The 17,977-nt window shown below is 39.6% G+C and overlaps 1 protein-coding gene across 1 annotated transcript in view; it reads right to left on the minus strand.

Annotated features, from left to right (window-relative positions):
• The window catches only part of adgrb2 (adhesion G protein-coupled receptor B2), a 143,341-nt gene that overhangs the window by 52,441 nt on the left and 72,923 nt on the right, over nt 1–17,977 (minus strand). Inside the window, exons 15-16 of the mRNA XM_040121623.1 lie at nt 14,568–14,611; nt 520–646 (exon numbers count right to left, since the gene is read on the minus strand). Of these exons, the coding sequence (XP_039977557.1) occupies nt 520–646; nt 14,568–14,611 (171 nt within the window). The remainder of the gene's footprint in view (nt 1–519; nt 647–14,567; nt 14,612–17,977) is intronic.

The raw sequence follows: 17,977 nt of genomic DNA on the forward strand, positions 1-17,977 counted from the left end.
AGGTTATGTGCTGCCAGCAAAATCACACACAGACACAATAAAATCTCTTTCTTGCTCTTGACACCTCTTTTCTCTCCCATCATATGGAAGTAGCCCTGTGAACAACCTGACCTTTATCAAGTCTTAGCTCAAAAAAGTTCCTTAAAATGGAGAGTGACAGCCAATAAACATATAATTAGACAAGTGAGAGACACCGTTATCAAAACAGCACTTATACTTTGACAAAGTTTAACACTGATGACTGTGTTCAGGCTAAACATTTTCTTCCAAGAAAAGATGCATGCTATAAAGTAAGAAACCAGCCATACCAGCATCACCTATCCATATCTCTCTATAAAGAAAATAAATGACAGCCTTAGCAGCCTGCTGTATTTTATAGTAAAATCCAACTGATGCGGACGCCAGCTATATTCATACTACAGTAACTCATCAGCTCACTGACCTTAGCCCTTGTAGTAGTTGCCTTGTTATCCCCCAAGTCCCACAGAGTACATCAGGCTTTGCATTGCTGTTACTCACCGGGTCTTTAGCTTGCTGCGCTAACACGGCGTAGGTGGATATCCTGCTGCACAGGCATTTGGTATGGACAGTGGTTGACGCGAGCGTTTGGCAGCCTTCTGTGCCCCAGTTTTCTGCGCCAGCTTCCCTGGAGTTGCAGGGGGTAGTGAGAGGGGTGTCACAGGGGACATAAACAGTGAGTGTGAGATAAATACATACAAAAAACTGCCACATGACTACACACACCTATGGGAAGTTCCAACTCACAGGGACAGAATGTTTCAGAGAGTAAACATTCATCACCATTAGGTTCACCAAGTTCAGCCATTCACTCTATAGGTTTAATATGCAGTGATCAGCACTCACACGCACTGATAGGCTCTATTACACTGCAAACATTAAAGCCCATGTCACCCCACTTGTTCTTCAGTCTTCGTGTTTAGCCTCCTAAACACTGTCTTTCTCATCATAGTTCTTTTCTTTTCTTCTTCTATCCCATCTCCCTTTTCCTGGAAGAATACCCTAAGAGTCTTGCGGGCTTGAGGAAAAATTGAAAGGGTTGTATTAGCAGCAGTTAAGAAAAACCAGTGTGGCTTAATTTGTGGATGGGGGTTATTCAGCACTAAACGGTCAATTGCTCTGACATCCAACTAGGGTAGAGAGTTCCCAGAATCTCATACAATAGAACCCTTTACATCTTATTGCTCAGCATCTTTCTTATATCCTTTTATTGTCACCCCCCTTCAGTCCCCTCTGGAGGGGGTGCTTTCAATAGAAGGTTGAGCACAGAGGTCGATCAATAAGATTCTAACTGAACTAATTACCCTGGCAGCTCACACTTCACATTAACCTTATGTTTAACCCTGGATGTACTTCTATTCTAGTGACCAGAGACAGACAGAAACATTATGGGAGACGTAAGAGCAGACGCAGAGATGTTCTGATGGGGTGAAGAAGGCCAGCTTCTGACTGATAGGTAAAAAAGCAGCAAGACTTAAACGCCCCTCAAAACATATCTTTTCAATCAACTTCTCACTATGAGTAATGAGATCCTACATGAACACACTATTTTCTGCAATAGCTACAACAATTTTCAATATTTCACAAGGGATTTCTGTCTTTCTTTTTTTTTTTTTCTGTACTCCACTTACTGGTTTGAAGTGAGTGTGGTTCAGTTAGGAAAAAGTTTTCTAACTTTGATTGTTGCTTATTTAGTCATGATGATTTACTGTTTTAGTGAAACACTTGATATTTAGATATGACGCCAAGTTTTGGGGGGCTTTAAGGGTTTTAAGAGAGACGAATTTAAAAAGGAAACCATGTACGCAATCTAAAACTAAATCTAAAGCTTCATGCAATTTTTTGGAGTATATGTATGAGGGTTTTTTTTTCACCAAAACTTCAATAATTTAAAAAAAAAAAAAAATTAAAGGTTTTTGTAGACCAAAAGGGCAATTTGTCAGATAGTCCAGATAGCACAGCAGCACAACCTCTTGCAATTCGGGTCCAGTTCCAAGCACAGGTGTCTTCAGCCTCAATGAAAAAACTGGATGTGGTCACAGGATGCTATAAAGTGAACACGTCAACGTTGCTGCATAACTGCATTAGCTGCTAGTCAAGGGTAGGTCTGTACGTGAAATGCTCTCTTATAAGGAAAATCTTTGCTTTAAGGTAACAAAAACATGTCTGGTGACTCTGGTGTGTTAGAGGAGTCGCATAATTGTCTACATCCTCCTTTGGCCAGTAAATGTGGGAAACAAAAAACACGCATTTTGTTAGTGTTTTTTATAAATAGAGTATCAATTTTGATTGATCATTTTGTTCTTTGTTCCATAAAGATTTGTAGAGCAGAAAGGATGAAATGTAATCATATTGCAGACAGCACGGTGTACGCTGTTCTTTCACTGCTAATGCTTTAGTGGAGAATTTAATAACCTCCTCTCAAGCTAATAACAATGAGTACCCTCAACAGCGGATGGAGAGAAAATTGTGTTGTCTGTATGAGGACTTTGTTACATTAGGATTTGCATAAGATTTGCAATCTTCAAATCACTCAAATCAATTAAAATATGTGGGCTTTGCCTGGCAATACAGTGTAGCTGAGTGCTGTTTAGAACTCGAGGAAAAGCTTTGGGGACAATTTCACTTTATGAGAAATGATAAGATGGCTTGTTGCTGGTGGTATTTATGGTCTCTTGAGAAAGATTTTGGACTGTAGGCTGCCTTTGAAGAAATAACGGACAGATAGTTAACCTTTTAAAAAAGAACTTCCAAGATACCCTTTCTCTATGTATTACCTACAAATGATAAAAATATGGAACATCTCTTGAGTTACCTAATTGTAGGGGTAATCACTTCCCCAACTGATACATACCAAGTACTCCTGTTATCTATTTTATGTTATTATTCATTATTATTATTGCAACAAATATGATATAATTCCCACACTCTACACATAAACGTATATGATTGAGGATCTTTTCTTTACAAACATTTTTACTGTCTATATGTTCACCACCAACACATCTGGCACACACTGCACCCATTTTGACTAAGCACTTTCTTTATGTGTGTAACAAATATTACAAACAAAACAGTTAAAATGTATTTCAGAGTTTTGCATATATGGTATGTGTGAATATACACAGTATAAACAATGATTTGTTTCTGCATCTTTACTGAAAATTTTTATAAAACAAAGAATATTGTGGTTACTGCTGCTGTCAATTAAACAAATCAAACAAACGGTTAGAAGATATACGGACCACCCGCCAAAGACATGTTAACCACAGCAAAGTACAATACATCACTTAAGACTAAATATGCCTCTGCTGTGACACATCATTCAGACATGATCAGTGTGACACTAAATGAAAAGAACGTATCAACTTAGTTCTCAAAAGTATATCTGAACATGAAGGAAAGCACGCTCACTCACAAACCCAGATAAACAACACAGACACACACACAGTGACACTCAATTCATAATGTCAGTAATGAGATGTGAATTCAACTCCCTGATGATCATCTGCACAGTGACATTTCAAAGACTGAAGATTGGAAAACTAGTCACAGCAGTGAAGCTTAGAGACAGCTTGACAGGTAGCAACATGATGCACAGCTTTGTGTGTTCTTGTGTGTGGGTCAAAGAGAGAGAGAATTAGGAGAAAGACGAGAATAGAGGGAATGAGAGAATATGTGCGCTTGTTACTTTTTATGAGGAGATCCTCCAAAGCGTGTACATGTTGTGAGGTATTTTTGGTACGTTTTTCGGTTTCATTTACAATTCTTATTTAAAAAAAAAAACAACACACACACACATGTGGATTCCACTGTGCTTTTGATTATTTATCTTATGTTACGTCTATACATGCATATTAAACATGTGAGTTTTGTATGTGAACTCCCAAGAGATGTCAAGTAAAGTATTTACAAATTGCTTTGTTCACACAAGTAAAACGCAGACATATGGACTGTTACTATACATGCATTAAAGATTGTGTTCTACATAGACAGATAGATGGAAGTGTTATGTACTGATTTATGCATGTTGGTTAACTTATAGCATGGTAGATGCACATGTGAATGATTGCATGCCTTTCATTTCGACAGACTGTTTGACGACATTCAACAAAACCACACACATACCAAGTATTCTACACCATACTGGCATCAAAGAAGAAGTTGGGGTAATGAGAAACTGTCTGACAGCTCACAATAGGGGGTTGCCGAAGATATAACAGCACGCACGCTCAAATACACATTCTCTGTGACCTCTTTGCTATGGCTGCTGAATTTACAGTTTAATTGACTGCTGACCCTCATCTAGGTTAGCTGGATTTGATTGTTGGTTTTGATGCCTTCCAGCAAAAAGCCAGCTTTGACTTTTATTTTATTACACCCACAAAGTCGGAACAAACCACTAAAGCTACGGATACACACTGCTGCTGTGTACCCCACTGGGCTCATAGAAGTATTAGATTATCAGTTGAGCTTAGCTTGCGCGGAAAGATTAAAAGGACAGGGCTTTTGTTTAACTTTTGTTAGAGCATTTGAATGAGCCTGGAGCTGCTGCTGACTCCTCTTATCGTGGAAAACAGGTACTAGATGTACAAACAGGTGTAAATATCTGCATAGTTGGTTTATAGGCTATGTATCCCAAATGTATACTGCAAAGATATCAACCTGGCATTATCCGAAAAAATGCTAAGATGTGTACGTACACATAGCATCATCCAGTTTGCTAGCATTGTGATAATCAACGCATCTGTTGTTTGGTCTTGACTTTGACAAGGAATAAAGATTTATTCAATGGATATTAGAGTTGGCTTCGTTTGGACAGGTAGTTATCCCTCAGTGCATATGGAGTTTACACAGTTTACTGTGATTAACCTGAACTAAAAGCTAACATACAGTATGTACTGTGCCTAACATGACTAAGTGTCTACAGCCCTGCAAGTGGCACTCGGAGGCTGTACTCAGGCACAGAATTGCTTTGAGCTAAATGCTATCATCAGTGATGAAGCAAACAGCGCTTAAGCATTTTTTCTCAACAGTATGCTAAAACATGTACAGTGACCACTGGAGGAACATAGTACGATCCTTTCCAAATTGTTCCCTAAAGCTGGTTGAGTGATGTAGCAGCTGTTAAGAAGAATAAAAAAAACTCTTCCTGAACAACAGGGTAAAAGATCTTTTATGGCTATTGGGAAGAAATTGGCACCAAGTCTTGACTGAAAGGGCAGTGAAATGAATTGCCCCCTCTTAAGGAAAAAAAAAGCTTAAACATGCTTCGAATTCTTAAAACTTGATGTAGGGATTTCAGCTATATGGAATTAAAGTCACATCTACCTGGTACACAAAGCAACCTTTTATCTTTCGCAGTCAAAAATGACATGTCAGTAAAGTGAAGGTACAGAGAATACAGAACAAAATGCAAATTAAGCCTCATGATACACATACTCTGCAATTTTACAGTAGATGTGAGCACATTTACCTAAAGTTTACCAAAAGTATTTCACACTTCGATGAAAATTAATAGCATGTAAATCTAATGTGTCCACATTAGAAAGAGAATACCTTCAAGTCAAATTGCTATTAAGTCTTTAGAAGATAGTACGAACAGGATTAATATTCAGTGCATGGTATTGTCAAATACAGTGTTTTATCATTTTTTGAATGTGCTTTCTATGAAAAAAATTAGTCATCGTCCACTACAGACTGACAGTTGGAGAGACAAATTGAAGAACAGAGAGCTAATGAATCATAGAGATAAAGACTAGTGTGAAGGAGTGGGCTTGCTGTAGTAGAAGAGGATTTAAAGGATCATGGAGGTAAGTGGCCTCAAGAGGACACAGAAGCACAGATAACCAATATGTTCAAATTCCTCACTATATTCCAGTATAAGTGACACTCTAAGGCAACAATAGTAACCCGTGGGTTGCATTAAGAATGAGCACATTTACCTGTATGATTTTATACACTGCTTTTTTCTCAGTTTCTTTATACAGTGTACTGTTCAGGTACATCATCTGTACCTAAGGCACACTTGGTGTCATAGATGACACCACCATAGTTGCTTAATGCAGCTTGGTTGGTGATGTACTCTTTTGTGCCATTCTTTGAAAAACATTTACACAAATAAAGCATAATATAAATGTGAAAATATAGAAATATATATATATATAGAAATAACAAATGCTTCAATATCGTACTGTAATATGCTTACAAACAAGCAATATTTTAAGCCACCCATGGTGCCCCCACAGAGGTGTTTTCACTTAAAGCAATAAAATACAGGTGTAAAAAATCTAAATAAAGATGGCTGAACTCCATTTATCGGCATCAGTTTCAAGGTCCTGGTATTGTCCATGTTGGCTCACTGCCACACTGTCATGCTTTACTGGGACACTTGAACAGAACAAAGCCATTGTTAATGATATTAGTAACACCTGTGCTTTTCCTATAGGTTATAGTGGGATTAACAGCCTATTGCCAACATATCTCTGTCTACCTTTGACCTAAGCAAAGCTCTAATGAGCCAGAATAACTGAAAACACTAAAAAAGGTTACCAATTGTAAGCATCTGTTTTCATTGTCTCCCAATATGGTAAGACTTCTACAGGTGCTCAAGGGAAACCCTAAGGTTAACTAGAGTTAGTTTTGTTCCAGTATATGGACATTTGTGTGTAAGATCCAAAACATTTTTTTTTTCCTTATTATCATCAAGCTTGGCTCAAACAGATACATTTGAAGTCAGACCATCTTACCATCTTATGGAACAGGTATTTTTACTGTAAGACATATGGGATGTGTCTGATTGTGTCAATATTAAAATGTTCAGATTCAAAGAAGTGAATCTATAGTGATGGGTCCAACATTCACCAGAGGCAGTGCATATTGGCCTTTTACTCTAAACACAGCTAGAAAGCACTGAAGCAAATCTTCACATGACACATATCATCTGTTCTTACTCAACCCTCCATACTACTTAATATGCAGGACTGACCAGCATACATTTACACCGCAGTATTCGCCACAATGTAGGCCCCTGTTTGCATTTCAGTGTGTGTGTGTGTGTGTGTGTGTGTGTGTGTGTACAGTATGTGTGCCTGCATGCATAAATGTATTTGACCCAGATATTAACTCTGTAGGAACTAAGCTTTCCTCTCTTCCGCTGACTGATGTAAAGACGGGTCTTATAACCACAAGAACATGCTGTGAGATTATCTGAAGCTTGCTGTGATGTTTATGTGCAAGACAAGTTTATGTTTCTAAATGTTATTGCTGTTGCGGTAACTCGAACATGAAATATTTTTTATTTGATCTGAGTCCAAAGAACAGCGTATGGAACAATTCAGGGAAAAAACATGAATTAGACATCCCTTCCTATACATGCATCAATATTGGGGCTGGATCAATATGAAACAAAAATATAAAGTAGGAAGCCATCACAAGGCCAGTGATACAAATACTAGGAACTGTTACTATAGGATGGTACACAAAAAGTTAACAATTTCATTATTCCTCGGTTCCTATTTACTGATTTCAAGGCCTAGTCCACACATACACAGGTATTTATTAAAAGGGGATTTTCCTCCGTTTTAAAAAAAAAAAATCCCTCCCACATGTAACTGTACATTTATGTGTAAACCTGTAAAACTTCCTGTAAGCAAAGTTAAAACCAGCACTATTTTGGGTACATCCGCCATTGCACAAAATCGCCTCATGTAAACAAAGGGGATAACGGCGCACACTCTGACATTAAAACAAAAACTGTTTTCCCTGTCTACACATCAACACTAAAAACACAGTTTCTAAACATTTTCACCCTGGAAGGAGTTTTTCAAAAGGTCCATTTTCAGTGACCTAAAACACCCAAGTTCACTTACTTTTAAATGGACATTTGAATAGGTCTTTAATATAAACAAATTTACTGTCCTTGTTTAATCCTACTTGTCTTTCTCTCGGCTGAAGTCATGTGAGGTTGTCACACAAAACCTTCCTTCCCGCTTCTTCCCTTTTTCAGTACTTTGTCATTGACCTCCACTGCCCCAATCTGCTTTCTGCCATGGCCATGGGCTAATTTATAAGCTTCTTTCCCAGGATTATCTTTCTTCCTGGTGTGCAAGCTAGTGAGCAAACAGCAAAAGCGGAGATACAGGTTTCGGCTACAGCCACAAATAGCCTGCCGATCTGACTCCCTGCATTCTGCATTAACATGGACACGGCGCATGGCTCTGAATACAGTGGCTCCTAAAGAAAATGGATTATTAATTCTGATTCCGAAAAAGAATTGCATTTTTTATTTTTTTGGCATTTTTGCAAACAGGTTTTCAAATTTTATATCTCATAAAAATGTAGAGGAATTCTCTGCAAACGGGAAATTTTCTAAGCATCTTGCCAGGGGCTCAACCGGGACGCTTAAGGCCAACGGGACAAGTCTGAGTCTCATAAAGCACTACACACTGCCCTCTCAGCCTACGTCCAGCAGCACATGAGTAAAGACGATAGTGTGCAAGTCACCAAGATAAGCATAAGGCAAATACTGCACTAAACCTTAGGTTGCATATAAGATCTTGTAAGACTGTATTTCCACTTCAAAATCAGCAGGAGAGCTTAACACTACATCCATAAGATGACCTAGAATAGATTTTAAGAGGGTGTAGATGTTACTTACCTAGTGGCTCTTCAACGCTACAGGTCCAGGAGTGAAAAGTCAAAGTATTCCAAATGCCAGCAGAGAACAAGTCTTCTTCTTCACAACTTCTAATCTAAACTTCAAATACTTAGAACTACGACTTCATCGCCATCTAAGACTTTGCCCAGGGGAAATGTCAGCAGTTCTAAAGGTTATCCCTCGGCATACAATAAGACACGGTGCTCCATTCTACCTCCGCTGGTCACATGATGATGCAATCAATAAGAATAGTGCATGAAGTTAAGAAAAATCATTAAACTAAACAATCCTAGCCAGCTTTACATTACCTTGTCACCCAAACTAAATTGTAGAACTTGTCTTAAGTACAAGCAGCCCACACTTATCTGTTAAATCCAGCAGCAGACAGAAATCATTGCTATAATTCAAAGGTGTATGTATTACTTAGAACTGAACTAAACATGTAAGAGCTACTTAAAGCCATCAAAAGTACCCTAAAGCTGATTGTCCTCACCAAGACCCAAACGTAATGCACTGAGATTCGAAGCTTCCATGTTAACAGACTCTCTAAGGACGGCTGTGATGGCTGGGGAAATGAGCTAAGAGCCTGTCCACGTCTGTATCGCCCAATGGAGGCAGAGCCCATATAAGCCCTACTGGCCGACTCCCTCTTGCTTTGTTGACTCGCTGTTTGACACAGTCTTGATCCTTTATGCTCTGTCAGATGGAAAAGTGGAGCAAGCCCTATCATCCCTCCATTCCCTTCTCCTGGTGGCTACGCTGTTAAGTGTTTCAGAGCGTGTGTGTTTCTGCGTAAGTGTTTGTCTGTTACGCCTGGCAAAGATGGGGAAATATGCAAAATTGGTAAATTAATAAAAAACGTTTCAAATGTGGAGATAACATCTTAGATAAACTACTTTTTTTTCTCAGTTTCACAATAAAATTTATGAATCAAAATTTAAGTTTTGGCATATCTGTTAATCTTGTTTTTAAAAAGATATATATTTTTAATAAAACTGCCTTGGACAGAGCATTGCAGAGTAAAGCAGATCACTTGTATAATGTACTTGTGATGTGCATTGTATAATCTGCTACATGCTGTAAAATGCGGGGCTATTACCTTATGCAGATGTAAACATATGGTGGGCTATTTCTGAAGTCTGAGCTATCTGCCATGTCCTCAGGGACAACAATGTCTGTGTAGCAATAGTTTCAATCTGTTATTACTCTTCATCCATCCATTTTTTATACCTATTCATCCTGCTCAATGTTGCAGTGGACTGAAGCACTGAAAAGTTGGGTCACACTACAACTAAAGCAAGGTCTGTCACACTAACACACATGCAGAAAAACACATTTGGGTAAATTTGAGGACCCTTTTGCTGTGAGGTGACTGTGGGTTTTTTTTTTTAAAAACTGTCCATTGTGAGTCACACAACTGAGTTGTACAAATGAAATGGTAATTTGATGCAGTATTTCTCTAATATAAGACATCTTAAAACAAGGAACAGACTTTGAAAGTTAAGTATTAGGTATCAAAGAGGGATAATTCTTTTATTCATTTACGTGTTTTGTTTCACAGCAGAGTAATATGGCATATGAAGAGCCTTAACATTGCCAATATGCGAATAAAAAAAGTGTCTTACTTCCCTAAGGTCAGAACTTGCTGCAATGCCTCTTTGTAAAATAAATGTGATTACATTTTGGAAAGATTTGTGTCCACCTAGTTTTTTGGCAGCATGCAGAGTATGCCTTTGACTTTTTACTTCATTTAAAGTTGAGACCTGCGTGCGCCAAAGCTGACATCGGTGCCAGATCAGTCTGAGCCCAAAGCAATCCTCAATCTACCGTGTCAGATTGAGGATGTTAGAGCTACTTGCACTGCACACCAGGCCATTATTACTCTTTGGCGGTGGGGGGTAGGGTGGGGTGCCTGGGATTTTAACCACTGAGCCGCGATCAAGCTGAAGACCACTGGGGATTAGAAATAGGATTAGGTGACCCTCAGCCCCTCACTAGCTTACTGTCATCCATCCATCTAAAGTGTATATTACATTTATCTCTAACTACTGGGTCATATTTTTAAGCACACTTTAAAATGAGATTGCTCAATCGCCTGCTTATGATGCATATTATTTCAGCTCTGTCATTTGTATGATACTAGGTTGCGTCTATTCTTATTAGAAATGGAATGTGAAATGTATGAGTGATGCATAAATACATGTTTGAGTAGTACAATGTATATTTTAGATGCCAGCAAAGAGAGGCAGTTTGTTCTGATTGAAAAAGCAGCCACTAGAATCAGTATGGTACATCTGGGAGTAGCACATATAGAGCCACAGTAATCTGTAATGCACCAGCCAGAAAATAACTGCTCCATAGAACAGTGGGTGGTGTGTGTGTGTGTGTGTGTGTGTGTGTGTGTGTGTGTGTGTGTGTGTGTGTGTGTGTGTGTGTGTGTGTGTGTGTGTGTACGTCAGCAGGGGTTCAGCCTCATATCCCATACTGAGGCATAGTGAGGGTCAAAGCACAGAGATGCCAGAGGCAAGGTCAGCAACCACATAGCAAAGAGAAGCTTAACACCCATCATCATTTCCCACGGAAGAGAGAGAGACAGAGAGAGACAGTTAGTGAAAAATGGCAGAAGAATGAAGCAAGAGATTTGGAGAAAGAACCCAAAGAATCAAGACTGACAAAAATGACAACATAAAAATTGTCTATTTCTATTTCATTTCACTGCCCAGTATACCCCCCAAAAATAATCATTAAATGTGTACATTTTTACTATTTATAGCTTCCTTGGCTTCCGCTAACCTGATCTTTTTTTTTCGAACTCTGTGAAACTCTTATGAGAGCTAAAATAACAGTATCTATTTGAGGCAGTGAGGCAAACGAAAAACAGGTTGAGAGTAGGTTGAGGAGACAGGCACAGGGGGGAAGACAGGGAGGGATTGCGGGCACAAAGATTTGGGTGGGCAGATGGTGGCGACATATGGGCCTGTTAGGGGCAAAATAAATAAATAAACACTCACACATAAATACTGAGATAAACTGTGAGTGCCACAAACTGTTGGCAAACTTAGCCAGCTGAGAGAGAGCACAAATAGGAGAGAGACCCCACTGAAATTGCTTGTAGATTTGTAAATAGACCACCACTGCTGAAAAACATGCGCACAGAAAATTGTGATGGGGATGATAATAGGCTTTAGAGATGTGAGCATGTGTGCAATTCTTAATTTACAAGTAAGTTTACAATACCCGTGTGTGCCTTATAACGATTAAGGGGGAAAAGATGCACATACAGTATAAGATCTATTTTTTTGAACGTGGATGCACCCGTGTGCACTAAATATAGTCTCAGGATACAGGTTATAGAATGCCAAAGTTAGTTTTCCATATCTGAGCTGAACTTGAACTTTTTTCTGTTGTCTGGTTCAGCTGCTGCTACGTTTGCCGTCCCTCTGCATTGCCGTCCGTACATTCTCCCCCTCTTGTCTGCCTCCTGCTCAACCTAGAGAGCAAGGTTTAGAGAAGTGATATCCTCCAGCAAACAAAGGGCTGCTTTGTACAACATGGTCTCTGCCCATGCCACCTGCACGCTCCCACCCAGCTCCAGGCAAGATCTACTGCCCAGCACAGCCAAGCAAATAGTGGATGACGGAAATACCATCACTGTACAGTCAGTGTATTCAGTATATACATGCTATTCGGGTCCCTGTCCAGGTGTTTGTCCCAGTATATGTGTATGTGTGTATGTACATGATGTACAGATGTTTGTGTGCATGTATATAAAATTCCATATGTGACCATCAGATTTTGTAATTAAGCGCACAAGCTGGCTGGCCCTCACAGCCTCACACCTTTTCCAAACAGCATCTGTGCACCCGATGAGCATGTTGTGATGACTCACAGCTTACAATGAAACGGTCAAGTCTGTGCATTAGCTTAAATGTAAACAACCCTTGGTTCTCATGAACAGCCTATCCTTGTCAATTTAGGAAAGCAGGAATAGTATTAATATTAAAAATGGAGACTAGAAAGACAACTTCAGCGATTAAAATTGGAGCATTCTTGTGTTGTTGGTGGTGTTAGCCTGCTACACGATATCAGAAGAATTCAGATTACATAATTTTAATGTGGTTATTTCTAAATTTGACATAGGTTTGGTCACTGTGTTTGTGTAATTGTAAGTGTCTGTATGTTCTCTTATCTGTGTGTGCCTGTAAACATATTACCTCATCCCTGTGAAACACTTTTGGATGTTTTCCACATTCCTCCCAGTTTGAGTATGTCTGGTTGATAGACAATGCCGCCACCTTGCTACTTTATATTCTGTTTGGCTCTCTGCCCTTGTAACGTCTGCAAATTTAATTTGATTGCAGCTGTAATCTGCCGGCTACTTAATTGACTTTGCCAAGCTTTGTTTCCCTCCTACCTTGATGGAGAAGGATGGTTTGATAAGTTACAATGTTTTACCCTCTCCCTGTGAAGCTGCACTCCCACATTTTGTGCTTTGGTCACTGAAGAGTCCTCAAGAACTGGATAAAGTATTGTGATCTCAAAGGGGAAGCAGACAGGGAGGCATGCTGTGATGGCCCCTTGACAAATTCAACTCTTATTAAAGCCATTTGCTCTGTTGAAGTATCATCTTTCAAATCTGTCTCCTAAAAGCTTTTTGGAGCTTTTAATTGTATCACAGGGTCTTTATCACCAGATGAATTCTACTTGTCATGGAACTGTGGATGACTGAACTGTCAAACACAATCTTAAAGCCTACATGGATTTGAAGTCCTAAAAGTGCTCAGAATAATAGAAAGTTTGAACTTCATCTGCTGATGGAGACCATGGGATATGGCTGAAAGCTCCAGAACAGGTAAGTAAGTAGACCTTGAGTGGTGATTATTTGATCAGCTGCTGTTTCAAAGGTGAAGAATCAATTGTCAAGTGTATTTCATTTGTTTTCCCCACAAGATCTTAATTTTTACGGTAATACTTAGGCAACTCAAAACACAGGTTAAGGAATCAAGTCCTCTAACCAGAACGACCATAAAGTTGTTTGTCCCTACCCACTGAGTTGACCCACAGGAGTGTCTCATGCTTTATACAGCCAACCACCCACCCTAATTTCCCACCCATGAATTCTGGGCAGTATAAGTCTTTCACGCTTACTCAATTAGAAAAAAATGATTAAAAGTTAACAGGCAACAATTACACGATATTTCCTCAAAAAATTAATTGTACATAACTGTATTTTGTAGGGTACAGGGTCGCATTTGATCAGTTATACTGGCATAAGTTGAAGATGCGGGCCTTTAAATCTGGTTCACGATTTTGAAAGTGCAATTAGATAGTGACCTAGAACCAGTCCCTGGTTTAATGGTTCTGTACAAGTGTCATTATTGACAAAAAGAGTAATCACTATGTAGGTTAATGGTTAAAATTGCATGATCAATTGTGCTGGTTTATATAATGTAGCTCACTAGCTGGTCCACTATACAGAGCAAACAATGTTAGTGGCCTACATAGAGAAGAGAAAACCCATTAGGTAGAAAGTAAGGCTTCAGGTCACTGATGACATAAAACTGGATGTCCAACGTGGAAAACAGAATTTCAAAAAAAACCCCAACATGGTGTGAATAACATTGAAAAGACTGCAACAAAGGCGTTGTGAGTATCATAACTTTTGAGCCCTTAGCAACAGAGAGAAAAAAGTATTTGTTCTCATAGACTAATTTAATTAACACTAACATAGGGAACTTTGTAGACTGTTCATTTCATTAATAAAAATGAATGCGACTAGGCACAAGCACAAACAAGAACCACATCCATGTCAAACACTGACAAACACATGCATTACTGCACCATACACACCCACATGAACAAAAGTATCAGAATTATTCAGAAAACTTACGGGTTGCCATAGTCCCAGACAACGCACTGAGGATCTGATGTACCCTGCAAGATACAGGGGAGAAGGGGGGGGGGGGATAAACTGTTATTGCCACTTGAGAGGATGAGTGAAAGAGAGAGGCTGAGAGGAGACAGAATAGATCATTGCCAGAGGAGAAAGAGTGATGCTGTACGGGCGATGGAGGGAGGTAAACAGACAATGAAAGAGAAGGACTGAGACAGACAGTGGGAGGGAGAGATGGAGGAAGAGTCATTGTCAGAGGACAGAGCAGCAAATAACTGGTGCTGCTGTTGCAGAAAGAGAGAAGGTGTGCGAGCAATGAATTGAGAGAGTTAGAGACAAAAAAAGAAAGCCATTTCATGGACAATAATAGTCAGCAAGTTAGGGTCATAAACATCCTGTAGTGGAAAAGCATTTTAACTCTCTACTTAAGTAAAACTACAATGGAAAGCTGTAAAGTAAAAGTAAACAACTATGAATCAGTAACATTTATTTTACTGATTTTAAGTGTAACAAGTACTTACTGGGAAGAACTAGCCCTTTCAGAGTGTGTAAAGGCTCACCAAAGTCAAGTAAAAAACATAATAAATTCAGTTATTTCCCTTATTTCTAAACATACTCATTTGTGTTTTAGGAATAGATTAAAAATGTGTTAAAACTTGCAATAAATAAAGTCACAATCCCTCACAAGGGGCTAAACGTTGGCGATTCACTTCAATCTTAATTCACTTACTTGCTGAAGCCTAAAGCCAATCATTGGGGGTCAAATGGCAGGTGAATCATCTGATAATCAAAGCTCAGTGACGCATGGTGGCAAAGGAAGACTCGCCATGACTCAATTGGTGAATCAATCGCAGGATCGATATCTTTAAATGACTCATCACAAGTTGTTCCACTTGTGATCTTCAGTTATCTCGCCTGTGCCCTTTCAACCTGTATGCGTCATTTGGCCAGGATTGGATTGGGATTGGTTTTAAGGTGAACTTTGTGGGTTCCTGATTTGGATCAAAGATTCAGCCTTGACATTCATTCGTAAATCAAAAAAATTTAGAAGACTCGCCCACAAATTAGGTGGCATTTTTCTACTGGGGTGATGCAGAAGAGTCTGTTGGTCCTCCCTCAATCCTGCATCAAGCACTTTGCCTTTGAGCTCCCCCTTATGGCAAAGGGGATTATAGCAGTAATTCCACAGCCAGACTGCTGTGTCCGTTGTAAAAAGGATGATGTCCGCTGTAAGAAGACTCAGTACAGCCTGAGGAAAATTTAAAGAAATGACCTCTTCTTGACTGAAGAGCAAACAGAATGTTTTCTGAATATCAACAGTGTTTTAAGTGAGAAAAAAGGGAGAGAAGGAGATGATGCACTTTAAAGGCTGCACTATGATGATTTATTTCTCTACAGGCAAGGTCACCCCTCCTTCTCTGTACAGTTCATAACTGATCTCCCATGAATCAGTGATTCCAGGGGTCTCTGCATGGCTGGAATTGAGAGGATGGGATGATGCAACATTTATATATGCAGGATCAGAGGCTAGGCGACGCAGATTAATGGATGACAGTGCTTTGTTTTGCCTCACACGCACACCGCTGTCACTGACATTAGATGTCCGCCGACGTGCATTAGTGTGGCAGGCTCTGTTAGCATTCAGCTATCAATCAGTGGGCAACGTGCCCGACTGTACGCTACAGCGGGAGTGACATTCATATACTCCCACAATGTCTGCCTCCTCTTTGGGGCTGATACGTTGCATAATGATAGTGTCTGCTTGACTGATGTCTCTCAAAGGGAGCAACAGGTATGGTCGGTAATAATGACATCTACCTTAACAGTTGTCTTCTTTTTCTCTCAAAGGGAACGGCCATTTTTTACAAGGAATTCATAACCAAATGTTGTATCCATTTGGTGGTAAAATGCTTACTACGTATTGGCTGTGAATATGGTAAGCTAATCGGATGAAGTGAGCTACTGTAACATAACAAGACCACACTGCTTCAGGGAGTCTTAAAAGCCTTTCACTTTATATTAGAGATTTTAGATTTTAAAAAAAGGAAATGGAACAACCTGGATGATGCTTTTTGATTGATGAAAGTAAACTAGATAACAGTGAAATTACCAGAAAGGCTTATTGCTAATGGCTATAAAGCTAACCAGAGCTGCTTTTTATGATTGAAAAGGCTAGATGAAGGATGGCTGGAGGAGGGGGTGGAGGAGGAGGGTTAACAATTGACATCTTGTCTGCTGGTCCCACTATAGGGACACAAGGCTTTCTGGGCTCCTGTGTCTTACTCACCATTAAAGACACACACACAAACACACACACACACACACACACACACACACACACACACACACACACACACACACACACACACACACACACACACACACACACACACAAACACAGACACTCTTTGACACCAGGGAAATACGTGGGGGGTCTGACTGGAGCAGATGTCTTCTCAGTGAAGACATGACCATGCACAGAGACCATGACAACCCCCTTTGAGAGTGAAGCCTGAAGCAGCTGTTGCCACAGCACTGCTTCAGGGGCTGGGTGTCTCTACACCAGCCAAGGTTGACACCTACTACATCTAAAGATCATGACAGCATACTCTGCTCTTCCTTTCACTTTTTTATCTTCTCTGTTATGCAGATACTGTAGTAGCTCAGCATTTTCAAATGAGGTTCAGGCCAAGCTGAGCAATGATGAACATACAGTAGGTTAACACTGCATTTGAAGTAAAATGATTGTGTGTGCATGTACATTAATGTTGGGCAATATTGGTAAGCAGTTTCACTACATGTAACTTTCTTTTTGCAGTACAAACTGAAAATTTGGCAGTGTTTTAAAGAAATAGCGCTAAATTTTTGGGAAACATGCGTATTTAGTCATTATTTAGAAGAGAAGGTCGATACCTCTCCCGTATCTGTCCATTATATATGAAACTACAGCCAGCATCTTAGCATAAAGACTGAAAACAGGGGATAGACAGTTAAAGTAGCTAGGTGGCTGCTGGCTAGCTGGCTCTGTTGAAAGGTAACCTTTAGAGGTGCTGGTAGGTGGATTTTCTTACATTTGGATAGAGCCAGGCTAGACAGAGTGTTTCCCCCGTGTCCAGGTGTTATGCTAAGCTAAGCTAACCAGCTGCTGGCTATAGCTTCATTCTTGACAGACACGAGGGTGTCTTCTAGTTTAATTCTCGGCAAGAAAGCTAACACTGACCTTTCAGTGCAATACTACGAACGGTGCTGGTTATAGAATAAATGTTTTTTATCTTTTATTCTGCTTTAAGGAGTTGCTTAAACCCATATTAGTTCCAAGTAGCAATTATCGATATGTGTCTCAGACTAATAAAATGAGTAAGATTTGGATTTCAAATTACCTAATTAATGTTATTCAACTCATTTGT

This window comes from Xiphias gladius, chromosome 24 (genome assembly GCF_016859285.1).
Source record: "Xiphias gladius isolate SHS-SW01 ecotype Sanya breed wild chromosome 24, ASM1685928v1, whole genome shotgun sequence".
NCBI lineage: Eukaryota > Metazoa > Chordata > Actinopteri > Istiophoriformes > Xiphiidae > Xiphias > Xiphias gladius.